We start from the raw sequence: 21,454 nt of genomic DNA on the forward strand, positions 1-21,454 counted from the left end.
GACAATGCCCAGCTTTAATTGCCTTTGATCTCACCCAAAGAGAAAGGAAAACACGCTGGAGTGCAGTTATTTGCATAATATCAAACTGTGTGTCTAGCTGTTGAAATAGGATTTTGAGTTAAGTTTGCAAGTGTGTGTGTGTGTGTGTTTTCCACCCCCCCTTTCCCTGTCCCCCCCACCCCCTCTCATCCCTGGGAGATGAACATTGTCAAAAAGTTTTTAGTGAGGTTTGTCAAATGCCATGGTTACCAAGTTACAGGCAGTCAGGGCACATCTGAGTTTTTGTGCTGCTGGTAACTTCATGGACAGTATTTTAAATATTATTATAAAGGGCATATTATTTTATACCCTTTATTCTCCTGCCCCACCACAACATTCTCCGCACTATCCACTTTCAGCACTAAGAAAAACTTAAAAGGATAATATTGCCCTTCCAATGGCACCTCTTCCAGATAATGTTTGTCGTTTATATGGAAAAACCATTACATTTATATAGCACCTTCAATGTAGCAAAATGTCTTGAGGCACTTCATAGGTGCATTATCAAAGAAAATTTGACACCAAGGTTAATTATTATTATATATTTTTAATTATTGCTATAATGCGATTCTTTGCTGACTTCATTTACTGTTGTGTTATTTCTTTTATGATGAATTAAAATAAATATCACTATAGACACTCTTTCTTTCATTTTAGTTTGTTTTTAATCCTCCCTTGTCTTGATGATTGGTGATCTATAGTGGGGTATCATACTTTAAGCATTACCAAATTGCCATTCTGGGCAGTGGGCATCAGTGGACAATTTGACCAAGTAAGACCATCACAGCCAAGTCCAATCTGACCTCACCTTGAATCCATACATGCACAGAGAGCCACTGGATTCTCATCTGGGGCAGATGTTTGTTTGTTATTAACCCCCTCCTTTTTTTTTTGGTTTGGGGGCATTGAAATCAGTTCCAGCATCCCCGCTGAGCCCAATGCAGCCATGAGGTCAAGGTTTCTGGTCAGTATGACTCCATTTACCCAACAAGGCACCGGGGAGCTCAATGCTGCACAAAACTCAGACACAGCTGCGGTTGCTCACTGAGCAAGCAGTCCAAGGTCACTCGGTATAATGGCAGTCGCTTGAGTAAACCGAATCATCCAGTAGGGAATCCTGGAGAAACCTCTTTACCCAGAGACTGGTGAGAATTTGGAACTTGCTCCCACTAGGGAGTAGTTGAGATAAACAGCATAGATGCATTTAAGGGGAAGCTAGATAAGTACGTGAAGGAGAAAGAAACAGAAGGATATTCTGTTAGGGTGAGATGAAGAAGGATGGGAGGAGGCTCAGGTAGAGCCATTATGAAATCTTGCATTTATATAGCGCTTTAAATGTGGTAAAATGTCCCGAGGCACTTTATAGGAGCATTACCAACAAAGGTCAAAGCCAAGCCACATAAGGACATATTAGGACAGGTGACCAATAACAGTGGCATAGACCATTTGGGCTGAATGGCCTGTTTCGGTGCTGTACATTCTATTTAATTCTATGTAACCCAGTCCAAATCTTCCCATTGAGTCAGCAGTGGGACTTAGGTCCCCGTTGCCTAGGAAATGAAGATATTTTTATTGCACATTAACACACTCGACTGGTTTGTTACTGGGAGTGTGTTAGTGTTTCAGATTTCACTGTCATCTCAAGACACACCGAGCCAGATCTTTCATTTTTTTCTGGCTACCCTTGACAACACAGGCTGTTGTCCAAAAAAAACATTGTTGCGCTATCGTGTTGGCTGTCTTGTAGCTGGAGCTCAGTTTTGTTGGAAAGCGGAGCACATTGCAAGAGGTACGTGTGAAGAATCCACTTCTGCTTCATCTAATCAAGCACTTTGCAAGGCAGAGCTGCAGTTAGTAATTAAAGGACCCATTTCCCACCCCCCACTCCCCACCTTTGAGATTTTATCTCTACTGATTGGGAATATCATTGCTGGAAGATTTTGTCTGTGAGCTGTGTTTATCGTGAGCCTGTTCAAAAGAGGCAATCTGAGAGAGCTGATTGTACCGAGATATATGATAGGTGACATTATGGGTAAGATTAATTTGGAACACTAAAAGAAAGAAAGACTTGCAATTATGTAGCACCTTTCATGACCTCAAAACACTACACAGCCAATGAAGTACCTTTGAAGCGTAGCCACTGTTTTAATGTAGGAATTGCAGCAGCCAATTTGCACACAGCAAGGTCCCACAAACAGCAAAGTGATAATGCGCAGATAATCTGTTTTACTGATGTTGGTTGAGGAGTAAGTATTGGCCAGGGCACTGGTGAGCACTCTCCTGCTCTTCTTCGAAATAGTGCTATGGGATCCTTTGAGTCCGCCTGAGAGGGCAGTTGGGATCTCAGTTTAATGTTTCATCTGAAAGATAGCACCTCCGACAGTGTTGCATTTCATCAGTACTGCACTGGAACGTCAGCTTAGATTAGGGGTTCAAGTCTCTGGAGTTGGACTTGAACCCACAACCTTCCAGCTCAAGAGGTAAGAGTGCTACCCAGTCAGCTACAGCTGCCAAAAAATAAATTACATTTAGTTTCAAAATCAAGCCAAAGTTGAATAAATTCAGGAGTGAAAGCAGGACATTTTTCATATAGAGAGAGATCAGTACTTGGAAAGAACTTCCAAATATAGCATTAGAGGCAAAAACTGGGATCGTATAAAACACAATTGAGTCTATATCCGGCCCTCTGTAGATCAGTCCAGTCAGTCCCGTTTTAGGGGAGGTGGTAGCATAATGGTATTGTTACTGGACTGGTAATGCTCTGGGTACCTGGGTTCAAATCCCACCACAGCAGATGGTGAAACATTTGAATTCAATAAAAATCTGGAATTAAAAGTCTGCTGGTGACCACAAAACCATTGCTGACTGTCATAAAAACCCATCTGGTTCACTAATGTCCTTGCCTGGCCTACACATGACTCCTGACCCACAGCAATGTGGCTGACTTTTAAATGCCCTCTGAACAAATGCTGGCCTATTCAGCGACGCCCACATCCCATGAATGAATTTCAGAAAGATTACTCTGCTTTATCCCTGTAGCTCTGCAAGTTTATTTCCCTCAAGTGCATTTCCTTTTGAAATCATTGATCATCTCCATTTACACCAACCTGGTAGGCAGCAAGTATTACCATTCACTGCATAAAAATGTTTTTGCTCATGTCTCCCTTGCACCCCTTACCCAAAACTTTAAATCTGTGTCCCCATGTTTTTGTATGACCAGCTAATGGAAGCAACTTTTCTTTTGTCCAACTTACCTATCCTAATGCTATCATAATCTTGTACATCTCTATCGAATCTCCCCTCAATCTCCTTTGCTCCAAGGAGAACAACCCCAGCTTCTCCAACCCAATTTCTTGTTGCCAAAATTCCCCATGCCTTGGAACCATTCTGGTAAATCTCCTCTGCAGCCTCTCAAGGATCCTCACGTCCTTGCTAAAGCGTGGTGACCGGAACTGGATGTAATATTCGGAATGTGGCCGAGCCAGAGATATTGCACGTCCCTAGATACCCTTAAGAATGTGGTGGTGGACCTTCTTGAACCTCTGGCGGCACTTTGCTATGACTGAGTGGCTTTCTAGGCCATGTCAAAGGGCATTGAAGATTCAAATACATTGGTGTGGAGCTGGAGTCACTTTTGGGCCCAGCTGGGATAAGAATGGCTGGTTTCCTTCCCTAAAGGACATGAGTGAATCAGATGGATTTTTTACTGACAATTTCATGATGCAGACTTCCACAGTGGGATTTGAATTATTCGTACAAGCCACTTTTATTGTCCAGTAGCACAACTACTAGACTATCCCACCACGTATATTGGCCACATTCTGTGTGGTTGGGATAAAGCATGAGAAAAATACAAAAGTAGGGAGAAAGCATGTTAAATACTCATCTTTTTTGTTACATTCCTTGTTTTTCTCAAGATGTTGCTTTCCTCTGAATTGAAATTTGCCATTTATTCATTAGATTTACGATGACCTCTGATTGTGATTCTACTTTGGCTCCCAGTTTGACAAATTTGAAAATTTTCATCCTTGTGTTCAAATCCCTCAATGGCCCCATCTCTCTCCATTCCTGTAATCTCCTCTAGCCCTAATAACCTTCTAGGATCTCCAATTCTGACTACCTGCGAATTTCCTTTTATCTTAACGCTGCTAATGATGTCTGTGCCTTCAGTTGCCTAGGGTCTTCGGCTCTAGAATTCTTTCCCTAAACCTCTTCAGTTCTCTTTCTGTCCTCCCTCCTTTAAGACGATCGTTAAAACCTACCCCTTTGAACACCTGTCCTAATATTTCATTATGTGGCTTGGTGTCAAATTTTGTTTGATAATGCTCCTGTAAGGCGCCTTGGGACATTTTGCTATGTTGGAGACGTTATATAAATGCAAGCTGCTGTAGTTGATGACAGTGGAAACCATGGATAATATTTGGAGATGGTGGTGAGGCCTTGTCTGATTTTTGTTTTCCCAGGCCAACCTGCCCTTGCTGCAGCGGGAGCTACTGCACTGTGCCCGCTCTGCGAAACAAACGCCAGCTCAGTACCTGGCACAGCATGAGCACCTGCTGCTGAATGCCAACGCCACGTCCCCCGTCAACTCAACAGACCTGCTGGAGGTCAACGAGAATGGGAAGAGGAGCAGCCCAGAAAGGTAAACCCGATCTACAAAAACCATTACATCCCGCAGATCCTCCTGCGCACAGCACCAGAAGCGTGACAGTTTAAAATGTGACAGGAAGTCAATGTGACGGAAATGGGCACAACGTGCAAGATTTTAAAGGGCAATCAATGTAACCAAACTGCCTCTGTGGTGCAGTTGTTCAGGAAACCTCAGCAACGGACTTTATAAAACAATGGTTCAACCCCGACAGGAGTATTATTCCCAATTCTGAGCGCCGCACTTTAGGAAGGTTGTGAAGGCTTTAGAGAGGGTGTGGAAGAGATTTACAAGAATGGTTCAAGGGCTGAGAGGCTTCAATTATGAGGTTAGATCAGAGGAGCTGGGGTTGTTCTCCTTCGGGAAGAGAAAGTTGAGGGGAGATTTGATAAAGGTGTTCAAAATCATGAAGAGCCTAAACAAAATAAATAGGGAGAAACTGTTCCCATTGGCGGAAGGGTCAAAATGAGAGAATACAGATTTAAGATGATTGGCAAAAGAGTCAAAGGCGACATGAAGTAAGTTCATTAAGAAGTGAAACAAAGCCAGAAAATGCTAGAAAAACTCAGCAGGTCTGACAGCGTCTGTGGAGGGAGAAAAACTGAGTTAACATTTCAAGTCTGTATGACCCTTTCTAAGAGTTGAAGAAGCCACTCTGAAGAAAGATCATACGGACCCAAAAACATCAACTCTGTTTCTCTCTCCACAGATGCTGTCAGACCCACTGAGTTTTTCCAGCATTTTCTGTTTTTGTTTCGGATTTCCGGCATCCGCAGCATTTTGCTTTTATTTCATTAAAAAGTGAGCGATGAGGGTCTGGAATGCACTGACTGGGAGCACGGTGGAGGCAGATTCAATTATCACTTTGAAAAGCGAATTGGGTAAGCACATGAAGGAAAAATAGCGATGCTATGGGGAAAGAACAGGGAAGTGGGGCTAGCTGAACTGTTCATGCGAGAGACGGCATGGGCTCAATGGGCCGAATAGCCACCTGTGCTGTAACTATTCTGTGATTTTATTCCGTGACAGTAAGATTGGCTCTGTAAAAGTGACGAGGTTTCTCATCATTGTTGTTGCATTGCCATGAAAAAGAAAGGAAGACTTTGCATTTATCTTGCTCCTTTCATGAGCTGGGGGCACCTCTCTCTCTCTCTCTCTCAAACGTTCACTATCGCAGATTATTACTTAATAGGAAAGGCTCGAGAATGTGCTTAACAAAAGCATAAATTAATACTTGTTGCCTCATTAGTTTTCAGACTTGCCAAGTTCTGTAAAGATCCTTTTTGTGAAACCACTGCAGCAAGACATTGCGTGATCTATTAGTGTACTTCCTGCTGCTTTGCTTCAAGGGATGAGAGAATTAAGTGGAATTGGATCTGATCCAAGCAGCTTTAGTCATGCGCCAACAAGGGAGGGGGTGATGGGGGTTTGGGGGGGGGTGAGTCGGTTGTGATGGGGTTTGGTGGCAGGGGAGATGATAAGGGACAGATTGACAGTCCAAAGAAATGACGAGAGTATGAACAGAAATGCGAAAAGAAATACAAGCTCGCTGAAATTGGACAGCCTATCTTTATCAAAACAATAATTGTTGGAGCAATACTGATGTACATCTTGGGCTTGAGGAGTAAAATATCACATCGTACTTACAAAAAAATTTAAAGACCTCAAGTTGCAAACGCATCAACACTGCAGTGGTGTCCACCCTATCAATCCTTGAACATAATATCTGGATTTCTGTAAGTTGTATCTGGGGGGGTCTTTTGTGACCTTAGGGAGAACTCCCCTATTCCTCGTCAAAATAGTGCTATGGGATCTTTATGGGCTCACCTAAGAGAGAAAAGGGACATTGGTTTAACGCCTCATCTGAAAGATGGCATCTCTAACAGTGCGGCACTCCCTCAGTAATACACTGGGTGGGGAGCTTAGTGGAGCCAACCAGAGTGGGCATGATGGTGGGGGGGCTGGGAGAATCAGATGGGAGCAGCCGTGTCTGATTCATGGTGTCAGGAAAACTGTCCCTAATTAAATCGAGAGAGGGGATTGGTGGTGGTGGTGGTGGTGGTGGTGGTGTTTGGGTTGGGGGGGGGGGGGGGGGGGTGGTAAGTGGTGGTGGCAGAAAGGGCCCAACTCAGGAATCCAATTAGGTGGCGGGATGACAATTAGGCTCATTAATAAGGCACTTGAGACCAATTATCCCTGAGCCCACTAGAATTTAGTCATGGCTCAGGGATTTAACGGGACTCACATGAGTGCCTTGTGGCTTCTGAAGGTCGTCCAACAAGCCTCTGTCAGGTTTGCCTGCAGCCTCACTGAGGTGAGTCCCTCAATGTCAAACAGTCAGTGCCCGATTGAGGGACCCGGCATTGGGAAGGATGGGGGTTGGGAGAAGGTCCCTCCCCCACCCTTGCCTCTGACCCCCCCTCCGACCTGCACCCGCACCACCCCTCCTCCCAACCCCCTGCAACCTCTTCCCCACAATGCCAATCCTGCCCCACTCACCTGTGCCCAGGGATCCAACAATGACCTTTAGGCTGGGCCTTAGAGCATTACTGGTGGCAGCCACCTCTCCTAGTGCCAGGCCTCACATTGGACAAATGTCCAAATGCACTTAAATCACATCGGGCCTACCCCACAAAAGCGACCTGGGCGGGACCCCTGTCACTAAATTCCACCTGGTGTGTCAGTGTAGAATATGTGCCGAAATCTCTGGAGTGGGGCTTGAACATTGGAACATTCTAGTAGGCCATTCAGCCCATCAAGCCTGCCCCGCCATTCAATTAGACCATGGCTGATCATCTACCTCAACGCCACTTTCCCACACTATCCCTCTATCGCTTGATGTCATTAAGCCTCCAGAAACCTATCGATTTCTGTCTTGAATATGCTCAATGATTGAACTCCCACAGCCCTCTGGGGTAGAGAATTCCAACGATTCACCACCCTTGAACCTACAATCTTCTGGCACTGAGGTGAGGGTGCTACCCACTGAACCAAAGCTGGTGCCTAACTATGGAAATAAAACCATATTTATGTATCAACTATGGCTCAGCGGTAGGTAGCACTCTCACCTTTGTGCCAGAAGGTCGTGCATTCGATGTTTCTGTTCGAGAATTGAGAAGCGAATCTAGGGTGTCGCTTCAGTGCGATGCTGAGTGTTGCACTCTGAGGTAACTCTTTCAGGCAAAACGTTAAACCTAGGCCTCTACTGCCCTTTCAGATGGACCCCATGGCACGAATTTGAAGATCAAGGGAGTTTTCCCCCCCGGTGTTCCGGCCAATATCTATCTTGCTTACGTAAATTACACAAGTTTAAACAGTTGTTTGGTAATACAGAACCTGAGCACTGCTGAAAAGAGTGACGCGCTGCCAAAGATTTTCATCTTGCATTCATCAGGACAAACTCAAGAATGTCAAATTTCAAATGTTTCAAATTTCATACATACACAGGGACCCGTTCTCTTCCAACAAAAGGAATATGCTCAAACCTTGCGCCTTTTCAAATTACCTGGGAACTTGGGGATCCTATAGATCCCTGGTGCTTTCTCCATGGAAAGGGCTCAACCAATCAGAGTCAAGTTGCCAACCAATCAGCACTCTTTTCTCCTGCAATATAAATCGTTGTGATTGTTTTAAATTTGACATTCTTGCATTTGTCCCGATGAGTACAAGACAATAAACTTTGGCAACCTGTCTCTCTTTTCAGCAATATGTTAAATTTCATTTTTAAGCCTGTGAACTAGAGATTCTTCTCCTGAAAGCTTTGATTCACTATGGACTTATCCCCCCCTCTCCTCAGGAATAAAGAAAATGGCTTTGATCGAGATCCCCCAGCGAAGCGGGTGTGCACTATTAGCCCTGCCCAGCGACACAGCCCAAACATTGGTTTACCTCACCCACCGAACGGGCAGCTGCACCCAACTCCTCCTCCTCTACAGCACTACAGCCTGGATGACGTGGCCATGAATCACCTGTACAGAGACCCCCAGAGACTTCCTGAATACAGAGATCGACATAGGCATCACGGTGAGCAGTTCAGGCATGGGCGCAGTTTGATCTATGGTGATGCCCATTCTTATTAAGAGCTGTGTCTTCATAGAGGGCAGGAATGGCATGGTTTTGGAGAGAGAGAGACAAGGTTGGTTTTGTGGGTCAGTTAGAAAGAAAGACCTGCATTTATATAGTGACCTTCAGCACTGCATCAGTGCTTTACATCCAATGAAGTACATTTCAAATGTAGTTACTGTTGAAATTTCAGAAATACAGCAGTTAATTTGCACACTGCAAGATCCCCACAAACAGCAATGAGATGATCAGTTTTTTAGTGATGTTGGTTGAAGGATGAATATTGGCCACAGTGCTGGGGAGAACTCCTCTTCTGCCATGGGATCTTTCACATCATTTCATCTGAATGACAGCACTGCGTTCTCTCAGTACAACCTGGAATGTCAGTCTAAACTCTTGTGGGATAATCTCTAGGGTGGGAGTTTGAACCCACAACCTTCTGACTCAAAGGCAAGAGTGCTACCCACTGAGCAACAGCAATTGTATTTGGGTGGAGCAGGGGGCTGTAGACAGGGCCTTGGCTCAATGCCTCATCTGAATAACAATACCTCCCAATAGTGCAGCAGTCCCTCAGGAGGGCCGGCTTAGATAGACATCTGTGCTGAAGTCTCTGGATTGCAAATAGCATCCTCGACCTTCTGACTCCAAGGTGAGCATGCTGTCAACGAAGTCATGGCTGATAGTTTTGGGTGCTACAGTTGACATCAGTGCCCTTGGCTTGAAAGAGGGGGAGAAAATATAGATCAGCCAGGTTGTCCCATGGCCCTGGGGAGAAATGAGTATGGGTAAACAGGTCAAGAATAGGATCATCCCAGCTGGGATGCCCACTACCACTACCCACAATCAATCAGTTGACCATCAGTGACCAAGAATGGTCTCCTGGACAAGCTACCAGAGAGTTGCACATGAGTGACCACCCTCAGGAGTGGAGTCATATGGGGAGCAAGCTTTTCCCCTCAGAACAATCTTGTTGCAGTTAATGGTATGTTAATTATATTGTTAGGATGCACAGATGAAGGGTATTGTTTAAGTACATAGAGCACTTATAAATAGATACTGCTGGGACACTAGGGGTTGTAGGTAGAAGGCAGAACTATGTAGCAATGCTGCATTCTGTAAATAAGCCTATTATCAAGGAAAAAGATTGACGTCTAGTTTCATTCTTCATCATCTGACTTTGGATCCAGTTAAGAGTTGGCTCATCTTTTTAGACACCCAAGACTTGGTAAGTAACCATGGGCAAAGGTGGATTTCACTGGTTAAATTTCAGTGTAGTATAGGGAGTTCTCATCAGAGCAGGATCCTACTTAAAACCTTTATCCTGGCATGGTGAAGTGTCCACTCTGAATTCAGACAGAATATAGGTACCATCTTGTGTTGACTTTTTGGGGGTTTTGGTGGCTACCTTTTAACCGCTCAGTTTTCTGGTATTATACATTTGAAAGATTGGCTGCAGCTTTGGAAAGAGATTTTCAAGTCTTCAAGGGATTGACACACTCTTCTTACATGAGTGAAGACAACATGCAACTTCAAGACCATTAAATTTACATTCCTTCCTTTCTTTGCACAGGAGGATCGCGTGGAGTGTATCAGGAAGAGATGATCGACCATCGACTGACGGACCGGGAGTGGGCTGAAGAATGGAAACACTTGGATCATGTAGGTGCTGACTCCTCCTACTCCATGTCCTTCTCATTGAAACATGGGGCAGAATTTTACGGATCCCCATCGGAGGGTTTGCAAGCAGTTCTGTTGGTGCCCCATAATTTTACATAGGGCTGGCAAGGCCTAGGGTTGCCCTCACCCCAGTTAAGGCCATTCATAAGGGCTGCATCCCACCCGGTCTCAATTTTGAGGTTGACAGGAGGAGTTCAGGGGCAAGGGGGGGGAATGTCCATCAGGTCACCCTGCTTGGGCCTCAGGCAGCAATGGGGGAGTGGCACCTCCCTCAAGGGACCCCTTTCCATATCAGGCACCCTCCCCCAAGATCTGCAGCCCACACCACATGACCCCGCCCCCACACCCCCTCCCCCATGGGTGCGCACCCTCCCCCTAGCCTTTCTATCAAGACTCCCACCCTCCCTCTCCCCACCTCCCTCCGGGCTTTACCTTCACTCCCCGCCATTAGCACCCCTGCCTTAAAAAGTCCTGGACTCTGGGACTTGCAGCCTAGGTACTACCTGTCCTGGCTGTTGCTGCTGGTGGAACTACAGAACTGCTGGCCAATCTAATGGCTTATGGGGCAACCGTGATCAGCAGCCATGTGTTCCCCACTAACTCCTTGGATGGCAGGGTGGGAGACCCCACCATCCAAAGAACCCTGCCCATAGAAACTCTCAGCATAGAAAGATCCCATTCAGCCCATCATTGTCTCTGCTAGCTCTTTGAAAGCGCAGCTATATTTCATCCCACACACCTTTTTGTTCATAACCCTGTAAGCCTCTCATCCTCAAATACCTCTCCAACTCCCTTTTGAAATTATTCATGACATCTGCTCCCACCATCTTTTCAGGTAGGAGCGTTCCAGATCCTGATAATTCTGAATGAAAAAAATTCTCCTCATCCCACCCCTAGGTCTTTTGTCAGTGATTTTGAATCTATGCCCTTTGGTTGTTGACCCGTTCACCAGATAGAATAATTATTCTCTGTGCGCTCTATAAAAAATCTCTCATCATCGTGAAACCTTCTAATACATCATCACTTAACCTTCTCTGTTCCGAACGGAATAGTTTTTTTTTCCAACCTCTGCCAATAACTGAAGTCCCTCATCCCCAGGAACATCCTGGTAAGCCTCCTGTTTTATTCTCTTTTGGGATGTGGGCATTACTGGCAAGGCCAGCATTTGTTGCCCATCCTTAACTGGCTTGCTGGGCCATTCCAGAGGGCTGTTAAAAGAGTCAACCACATTGTTGAGGGTCTGGCATTAGCCAGACCAAGTGAGGATGGCAGATTTCCTAAAACCAGATGGATCTTTGCAACAATCTAACACTGAGACTAAGACCAGGGTTTTCCAGTCGACTGTGGTTTCACGCTGCTGGGCCTATTAAGGCCTGCCCAGCGTCCAACGTGCGCTGCAGCATTCAGCGCTGCCTGGGCGTGGGGGGTGTTATAAAAATGTTAATAACATGTCCCCTTGTGTGACTCTGTTGTCACATGAGTAGGAACACGTTAGAAATTAGTTTGAAAAATTTTTTATTCCTTTTTTTTAATGGCTGATTGAAACCTCACCCGGCCCGTGAATGAGGTTTCACCAAAAATCCAAAGGGTGACTTGGCCTTTTCACCTGCCCGACTCCCACGCTCGCCCGCCGACCAAAATATTGCGCGAGTGTGTGATGACGTTGGGGTGCTCGCCCGACATCATCACGGGTCATTTTACACTTGTTCAGGTCGGTTGCACACTCGCCCGACGAGTGAAAAATTCTGGCCTAGTTTTCAGCTCCAGAGTTATTTATTAATTGAATTCAAATTCCACCAGCTACCATGGTGGGATTTGAACCCTGTCCCCAGAGCATTAGCCTGGGCTTCTGGACAGTCTAGTGACCTCTGCACCCTTTCTGAAGCCTTTGCATCCTTCCTGAAGTGTTGGGCCCAGAATTGCCCCCAAAACTCCAGCTAAGACCGAACCACTGATTTAACTCCAAGAGTTCTCGAATGTTGCTGAAAAAAAAGAGACATGCTGTTGAAGCTTTTTGTCTTGCACTCATCAGGACAGAAGCATGAGTGTCAAATTTCAAAGGGGACAACAATTTATATCGCATGAGAAAAAGGGTGCTGATTGGTTGGCAAGTCAGGTCTGATTGGCCAAGACGTTGCCATGCTAAATGCTCCAGAGAGCTATTCTTCCCCCCCACTGTTTTTGTTTATTCAAAAAAGTTGCAATGTTTGGACATATTCCTTTTGTCTACATAGGACAGATCCCTGCATATGAACACATGCAGCTTGTAGCAAGCATAAGTGAGCTACATTGCAAGCCTGACTGATGATCTTAAATTGGTTGTTAGTGTAATTCTTAGCTCACTAGGAATTGTTCAGTAAATGTTGCCCAACCAAAGAATCACATCTAACATTAGACACTGGCCAGGGTTTTCTGGTCCCACACGCCACGGGACCAGAAATTCCCGCCTGAGGTCAACGGACCTTTTGCTGGTCCGTCAAATTTTCCTTCCCACCCGCAACGATTCCTGCCGCAGGCTGGACCGGAAAATCCCGACCATTACGTTCTGAGCTTTGCAAGGATGGGTTGGTTGAGTACAGTCTGTTTGTCTTTATGTCCTTGTGTTCATGAACCCAAGTAAACCCCTATGCTTTTTTAACCACTTGCCCTGCCACCTTTAAGGATTTGTGTATGGGCACCCCCGCTCACTGGCGAGAGGTGGTGGCTGTAATGTCACTGCAGTAATAATCCAGAGGCCCAGGCTAGTGCCTTGACAATGTGGGTTCAAATCCCACCATGGCAGCTGGTGGAATGTAAATTCAATTAAGAAATGTGGAATATAAAGTTAATCTCAGTAATGGTGACCATGACAGCTACCATTGATTGTTGTAAAAGCCCAACTGGTTCACTGATGCCTTTTAAGGAAGGAAATCTACCATCTTTGCCCTGTGTGGCTCCAGAGCTGCAGCAATGTGGTTGACCCTTAACAGCCCTTTGAAATGGCCTCGCAAGTCACTCAGTTCAAGGAGCAATTCAGAATGGGCAAGAAGTGCTGGCCTTGCCATCCCTATGAAGGAATAAAGAAAAAAAAAAGCTGCCTGGGGTTCAGATCAAGAGCAAAGGAAGCTGCAAGGGGATATTCGTGAGATGGCAAAATGGGTAGCAAAAGCAGCGGGTGCATTTTGATTTAATGACATGAAAGTCCCGTGAAAAGAATACAAAATATTCTTCCTTATTCTTCTACTCATCCACATCCTGTGATACCCATTTGATACGTTGACCAGATTAGAAATGGTTGATTTTAACAACCAAATAAACCTCTTCTGACTTGCTCTGTTGTTGTGCCGAGGTGTGTTACAGTGACCTGGGATCTCTAGGGATGGGAGACTAGCTGAAGTTAGATTGGGAAACCGAACAAACCCCCCTTGTCACCTCCCCCCTGCCCCACACACACATTTGGGACATTGTTAGCTGATATGAGCATTGGCCAGAACACCAGGGAGAACCCGTCTGCTCTTCAAAGTCGCACCGTGGGATACTTTATGTCCGCTGGAGGGGGCAGGCAAAGCACTGGTTTAGCCTCGCATCCAAAAAACGGGTACCTCTGACAGTGCAGCTCTGCCTCAGTACTGCACTGGTATTGCCAGCTTAGATTGCGGTGCAGTGTCCTCTGGAATGGGACTTAAACCTTTGGACTCAGAGATGTGAGCGCTGCCAACTGAGTCATGGTTGGCGGGTGCAGGTGATCCAATTGACTTTAGTGGCCTTGGCTTGAAAGGAAGGGAGAGAAAAAAAATAAATGGGTAGGTTTTCCATTCCAGCCTAATGGACATGGAGATGCTGGTTAAGAACAGAATCTTCTCACCTGGAACATTCCCTGCATACTGCCTACAACCAACCAGCCAACTCGTGACTAGTCTGAAGAGTACTTTGGATCACCCTTACTCATTTTCGTTTTTAAAAATTCTTACTTTTTCTTCAATCTTTTTTAAAACTCGGATTCCATTGTGACTGTGAAAGTCTTGTATCAAATCAATAAAGCTCATGGTTTTAATGGAAGCAATCCCCGAGGCTGTGAAATCCTGGGATAGTCCAGCCTGCATGGCTTTGGCCTGCTTGCTGATGTCGGGACAAAAATGCGGCCCAGTCCACACTTGCCAGCAGCAAGATTTTCTCTCTCCACCAATGCTTTTGGCTTCTGATAGCAGGCTGGGGGAAAGCTGACGTGAGTTGGGTTATACAGAATCTCACCGGTGTCTTGTTGCCCGAAATAGAGCAAAGCAGGTGGAGCTGGGTCACATTGGAAACAAAAGCGTCTGCTTTACTTTCAGCTCCTGAACTGCATCATGGACATGGTGGAGAAGACTCGTCGCTCGCTGGCTGTCCTCTGCCGTTGCCAAGAGGCTGACCGGGAAGAGCTGAACTACTGGATGAGACGTTACAATGACACCGAGGACGTGAGAAAGGGAGGCAGCGCTCACCTCCGACAACTCAGCCCCGGGAATACAGACACCATTCAATCCGGTGAGCAGGGCAGAGGGCTCACTCTGTTGGTTCTCCGTAGCTGATTTAAAGAGAGTGTGGATTTAACTAAATTGATGCAAAGATACTAGTGTGAGGGAGAAAAAGAGAGAGGTACCTGAAAACAAACGCGGGTAGTTTTGATTGCACGAGATCAGGTGTAAAAAAAGGTCGGGTACAGGGTGCGTTGCCCTTGCTTTCTCACCATCTAATTTTTCCAGTGCCCATGCAAGCTACCCCATAGCCTCTAAGACCGATTGTTGCATTGATATTGCCAACCCCAGCTGAAATTGGCTAACTCGGCACTAAGTTGGAACCCTTGCTGTCTGCTTGGCTCAGTTATTCACTGCTTTTACCAACTGAGTCACCGGGGATAGTCCAGGTCTTGGTACAATTCGGGTCTCTTTCAACACTGCTCCTCATGGCAATGCTTCCAATTAAAGGAAGAAAGACCAACTTTCATTTATATAGCGCCTTTTCATGACCTCAGGATGTCCCTGAGCACTTCAGAGTTAGTTCTTTTCGAAGTGTAGTCACTGTTGTAATGTAGGAAACATGGCAACCAATTTGTGCACAGCAAGCTGCCACAAACAACAGTGTGATAATGACCAGATCATCCAGGGTTCTTTTCATGATTTGGGTTGAGGGACAAATGTTAACCAGGATGCTGAAAAGAACTCCCCTGCTCTGCTTCGAAATTATGCCACGGGTTCTTGTACGTCCATCTGAGAGAGCATTTTCTCAGAATACTTTGTTTACCAGTTATAGAAATATTGGACATGGAAAATAAAGGCTGTTTGGTAATTCTTTGGGTTGTTAGTCAATCAGATAATGAAGAGTAGGCTTGCTTTCCAATTGGCTGAGAGAAGGTGAGTAGACATGTTGGACAACCAATGGCATGAGTGTAAGGGCGGAGCAGTTTGAGGCAGGAAGTCATGTGATACCTCCAGGAATATGTCCAACCAGGGCTGACAGCCCTACCCCACCCAGAAAATTCCAGGCCCCTGCGGCCCCGTGTGTGAGGGGATCAATCCGCAGTTTCACTTTTTCTAAATAAGATATTTTGCCCTCTTCAGACTGGGTTCTGCTCCCTTGGCCTGGATCACCCTCCCTACTGGTGGGGCCCACGTGATCCATCTGGAGCTCCCTCTCTGGATGTACCGACCTTCAGGCCTAGAGCAGGGCCTGGCCAGCATGGCAACCAGAAGCTCACAGTGGAAGGATTCTGGCAATGCTGTTAGGGTGGCTGCCCACAATTTCGGCCTTGTTGAGACAGAAAGGCCAGAAATCCTGGAAACATCAGGCTCCTGATGCAACAAAACCCCTGTTGCTATTGAATGGCTCCCCACTGGAGTTCCAATAGGAGTGTAGTGCAATTTCAGATAATAAGAACAGTGAGGCCTTTGATCCTGTTCCACCATTCAATTAGATCATGGCTCATCTGCCTCTTAATCCCACGTACCCACCTTAGTCATGTAACCCTTAATACCTTTGCAGTACATGGGGCAAACTATCATCATGTGTTCACCAGGAACAGGTCAATACTGCACCAACCTTTTCTCTATTTGACACCTAAGGTTAGGCTCTGAATAGTTGGCCGTGAGAACCTGAAGAGTGGGCTGAAGTTGCTGGAGCACCCCTCTTCACTGGAAAGGGAGTGTCCTTTTACCGAGTATCCCACTTTTGTAAGGGCTTGAGTCTGTTGCTGAGAAACAGGATAACAAATCGACTTGAAGTTTAATTATATCTCCACAGAGCTTCAGCGAGAGATCAGTCATCGGCCATCGGCTGGCTACGTCCCAGATGAGATCTGGAAAAAGGCAGGTAAGCCAAACTGGAGCTAATTTAATGCAGCTTGTGGTTTACGCTGAAGTACCCCATCCACCTGGGGGAGAAGAGGGACAAACTGAAGCAATGGCCATTTGAAGAAAGAGATTTTAAAGGAAAATATTATAAAATGGCACTCAAAGAATCTCTGGCGCCACATTGTCAGTTTGTCGTGCTGTAAGGTCATGGAATGATAGATTAATATCTATGGACTATTCACTTATTTATTCCCGACCTTTGTTTTAACTTCCTTTTCCCTTTTAACAATGTATGGGACAGTGCCTGATTCTCTTTCCTAATGAGCGACCTACAGAGTTGTTACAGTTCAGAAGGACAGGCCATCCAACCCTCCAGCAGAGAAGAACCCCATTGGCACAGTAGAGCCGGGCTGGAGACCAGTCCTGTTAGGAAGACCTTTACCACATGCGCAACTGAGCTTTAAGCAGAAGGCACACCATCGCCTTCTCGAGAGCACCTAGCGATTGACAATAAACGCTGGTCTTGCCAGGGATAAACATATCCCAAGAATGGATAATAAAAATTAAAAGACACAAGTAGTGTAGGGAGTTTTCCTGGTGTCCTGGCCGTTAATCATCTGTTAATCAGCAACTTGAAAAGAAGCTAGTCAGCCGTTCTGTTGAAGAGTCATACGGACTCGAAACGTTAACTGTGTCCCTCTCCGCAGATGCTGCCAGACCTGCTGAGTTTTTCCAGGTATTTTTGTTTTTGTTGTTGCTGATTACTTGGTTTGCTGAACAGCTCTTTACCTGCCATGTTGGCCTACAAAACAACAGTGATTCCAATTCAAAAGATGGTTATAAAGTGCCCCAAACTTGGCAAGAATCACACTATTCTAAAGAGATAGAAACGAGAAACAAAAAACGTTATGTTAAGCTTGTTTAGAACGTTGTTTCGACCATTGTGGGAGTACGTTTTGCCATTCTGAATGCTATATTATTAATGGAATATAGAGTACTGTAGAACATGCGGAAAAGATTTATAAAGGTGACACCAGAACTGAGAGGTTATATTTACCAGGAAAGATTGAAGGCTCTTTTCTCTAGGAAAAAATAAGTCTGAAGAGTGGCCTGGTAAGAGGTTTTTAAAATTCAGAAAAGGTTTGGTAAGGTAGACACAGAAAAGATGTTTCCTCTTAAAGGGGATACCAGAACTAGAGCCAATAATGCCATATAGTCACTATTAAATCCAACAGGGAATTCAGGAGAAACTTCTTTATCCAGAGAGTGGTTTGAATGTTGAACTCACTACCATGGGGAGTGGTTGAGGGAAATAGGATAGATGCATTTAAGGGAACACTGGATAAACACACAAGGGGAAGAAATAGGTTAACTTGATAGGGTTAGCTGAGAGGAGGCTTAGGTAGAGCATAAACTCCAGCGTACGGTAGCTGGGCCAAACGGCCTGTTTCTGCACTGTGCGGGCAGGATCGTCCTAGATTCGCACTAAGTGCGGTAGCCGACGTTTTACCCATCTGCCGCAATGGCGGCTTCTCACGCCGCATCGTCCCAATCTCGCTTTGTTAATTATGCATTCCTGGGAAACACGCCGTTTCCATGGAAGCCTGGCTCTCATTAGCCCACCACGCCAACACCTCACTGCTTCATCACACCGGACGCCACATTTAAAGTGCAGCCACATGCACACCTCTCAGTGCTTCCAGCCCAGGACTGCTGCGCAGAAGACATGGCCCTGAAAGGCATAGAGACTGCAGCCCCCCAGGTTCAATGATGCATCCTTCGAGCACCTTTTGGATGCAGTGGTGTGATGTCCTCTACCCCTGCTCTGGCCACAGGAGGGGCAGCAACATCACTAATCCTGCTTGGGAGCAGGTGGCAGTGGTGGTCAGAAGAGGACAGCCACCCTGTGCCACAAGAGGATGAATGATCTCCTCCATTCCGCCAGGGTAAGTCATCATTCATCACTCTCAACTCACACACTCACAAACCCATCACACATCCACAGAACCCCCACTCACTGCCAGTTCAAGGGACATCACCATTCACTCTCTCACACACACCTTCATTGTCCTCATCCCGTCTATGGGACCACTCACCATCCACATGTGCCAGGCATACTTATCATGTGGCCTGGCAGGCATCCTGCTTACACTCTCTCCATCTCTATTCATGCAGGACATGCTGGCACACAACAAGAGGGAGAGGTCACAGGCTGGTGGAGGAATGCCTGAAATCAAGGTCCTCACAGACTTTGAAAACAGAGTCATCCAGCTGACCGGCGAGGATCTGGACCGTTCCTGTGCTGACAGTGAGGTCGGCGTTGCTCTACCAAGTAAAGACCCAGCAGTGCAACATCCATCAGACGACCAGGCTGTGAGCGATGTGTCCTGTTTTACAGGCCACTGCCATTCACTGCCAGGCATGTCTGGGAAATAGCCAAGAGAGTCCATGACCCAACGCCTCCAATCAAGCCCCAAGAGAAACTCCGAAGAGAAATCTGCTGAAACCCTCCCTGAAGTTCCCTCACAGCACTCACCCACACCAGCGCAGAGACACACACCTCGGTGGGACTTAGCTTTAGAGTAGCCTCGGGAGCACAAACTGGTGAGCACATCGCACTTTCTGATCCACAGCAGGCCGAGGCAGAGACTTCCCAGATTGTCTGGCACTCAGAGAGGTTGGCTGGAGGCCAGAAAATTGCTGAGTCCGAATCAGATGAGGCACCTCAGGACTCGGCATGTCGCAGTTGCTGGAGTTGCAAAGGCAAGCTCGGGAACGACAGGAAAGGGTGTCCGCTGCACTCCTCAGATTGCAAGGCACAATGGAGGAGTCCGTCCACCTTCAGGCTGAGGTGATAGTGTTGGCTTGCCAAAACTCTGAAGTCAACACTGGTAAGATGACGACCTTGGTCCAGGACTTCATTCCTGCACTGCTGTGAGGGCTGAACTCTATCGCCAACGCCATAGTTGGCCTCCAACAGTGTGTATGCGAGTGAGGTGCAGGACAGCTCGAGCTCATTCCAGCTACCCCTTCTCCTCAAGGAGTCAGCCAGGGGCCCTCGGGCACCCACAGAGAAGAGGATCAGCAGGTGCACACCTTGGAGCTACCCATCCAGGTGACTCCGGGAGAGTCTGGCCCATCTGAATCCGTTTTTCCTGTGACCCCAGCGGCTCCAGCTTCACAGGTTAAGGAGGGTGCCACTGCCACAGGGCAGAACCTGGAAAGCAGGCCGGGGACCTCCAGGTCTCAGCCCTCAAGAGGACATTTGGTAAGGTCAACACGGCAGCAGTCAGCAGGCTGCCTCCACCTCAGCTGTGGATGTCCAGGGAGCACAAGACATGGTGGCAGGGTTAGGAAAGTTAAGATGTCGTTGCACAGCCTGGGCATGGGTGTTAAACATTTGTACATATTTTCACTATTGTAAATAAACTCCCAAGAATGTTTCCCTGCCTGTGGCTCTTTGTTCTGATGAGCTGCATTCATGTCACTCAGATATGAAACCTTTCTGCACAAGATAAAGGCAGGTGTCCCAGTCCAGGGCCTCTACCCCGTGCTTTGTGCAGCCTTCAGACCAAAGTGATGGTCCGGCCTCACACTCCCTGAACACATTACTGATGCCTGCATCTCGACGGTGTTGTCATTGCTGCCAGAATGTTGTGGGCAGGTGTCACAGAGTTCCGTCATTCTCTCTGTGTGTTCCCAGCACCTTTGAGATGAGGCTGGCCCCCATCTCATCAGCATCTGTGGCCAGTGACTCTATGCTCCTGAAGGGGTCAGGTGCTGAAGGCTGACAAAGTATCAGATTCTTTTAAAGTTTCATGGCTGCATCTCTATGTAATGACCCTGATCACAGAGCAGAAGCGAGCTGCCCTTGGCCAGACAGGAGTCAGACATTTTCAGAGGCTATGTGAATGTCTATGGAGTGTCCTCACTGCATGTCGTCATCATCCTCCACAAATCTAGCAGCTGTGAGGGTTTCCCGAGTGCACCTGCCTTGTCTGGCCAGTGCAAGGGACTCATCCCTGTCATCGTCGCCTTCGAGGACCTCCTCACCCTCATCCCCCATCGACATCCTCCTCATCAGAGGAGACCTCCAGCTCCTGCATCTCCTCCTCAGCGAGCACCTCTCCCTACATCGGTGTCAGGTTGTGAAGGGTGCAGTAGACAACAACAATGCGTGATACCTACTGCGGACTGTATTGCAGGGCTCCACCAGACCGGTGCAGGCACCCAAACCTCATTTTCAGTATCCCAATGGTCTGCTCCCCCAAACTGCGAGTTGCAGCATGAGCCTCATTATACCTTCGCTCTGCTGCAGTCTGAGGCTGCCGCACGGGTGTCATCAGCCACGGCCTCTGCAGGTAGCCCTTGTCCCCGAGGAACCAACCCTGAAGCTTCTGTAGACCCTGGAAGATTTCAGGGATCTGTGACCGACTGAGAAAGAGCCGTGGACACTCCCTGGCAACCGTGCGCAGACCTGCAGGATGCGTTTGTGGTGGTCGCACACCAGCTGAACATTCAGCGAATAGAAACCCTTGCGGTTGACATAGTTGACCCTTTGTTTCGATAGAGATCTGAGCGCAATGTGAATGCAGTCAGTCACACCCTGCACCTGTGGGAAACCTGAGATCTGGGCAAATCCAATCGCTCATGCATCCTGGCTGTCTTGTTCCCAAGCGAGATGCACGAAGCTGTGTAACCTCGTGAGGATGACACCCGTGAC

General features: G+C 46.8%; 1 protein-coding gene across 2 annotated transcripts in view; it reads left to right on the forward strand.

Moving 5' to 3' along the window:
* The window catches only part of LOC121287455 (protein CBFA2T1-like), a 146,599-nt gene that overhangs the window by 115,360 nt on the left and 9,785 nt on the right, over nt 1-21,454 (forward strand). For both annotated transcript variants that reach the window (XM_041205353.1, XM_041205354.1), the window contains exons 5-9: nt 4,503-4,681; nt 8,484-8,710; nt 10,320-10,408; nt 14,737-14,929; nt 16,682-16,750. In XM_041205353.1, the coding sequence (XP_041061287.1) occupies nt 4,503-4,681; nt 8,484-8,710; nt 10,320-10,408; nt 14,737-14,929; nt 16,682-16,750 (757 nt within the window). The remainder of the gene's footprint in view (nt 1-4,502; nt 4,682-8,483; nt 8,711-10,319; nt 10,409-14,736; nt 14,930-16,681; nt 16,751-21,454) is intronic.

The sequence above is a fragment of the Carcharodon carcharias genome, chromosome 14, assembly GCF_017639515.1.
Source record: "Carcharodon carcharias isolate sCarCar2 chromosome 14, sCarCar2.pri, whole genome shotgun sequence".
NCBI lineage: Eukaryota > Metazoa > Chordata > Chondrichthyes > Lamniformes > Lamnidae > Carcharodon > Carcharodon carcharias.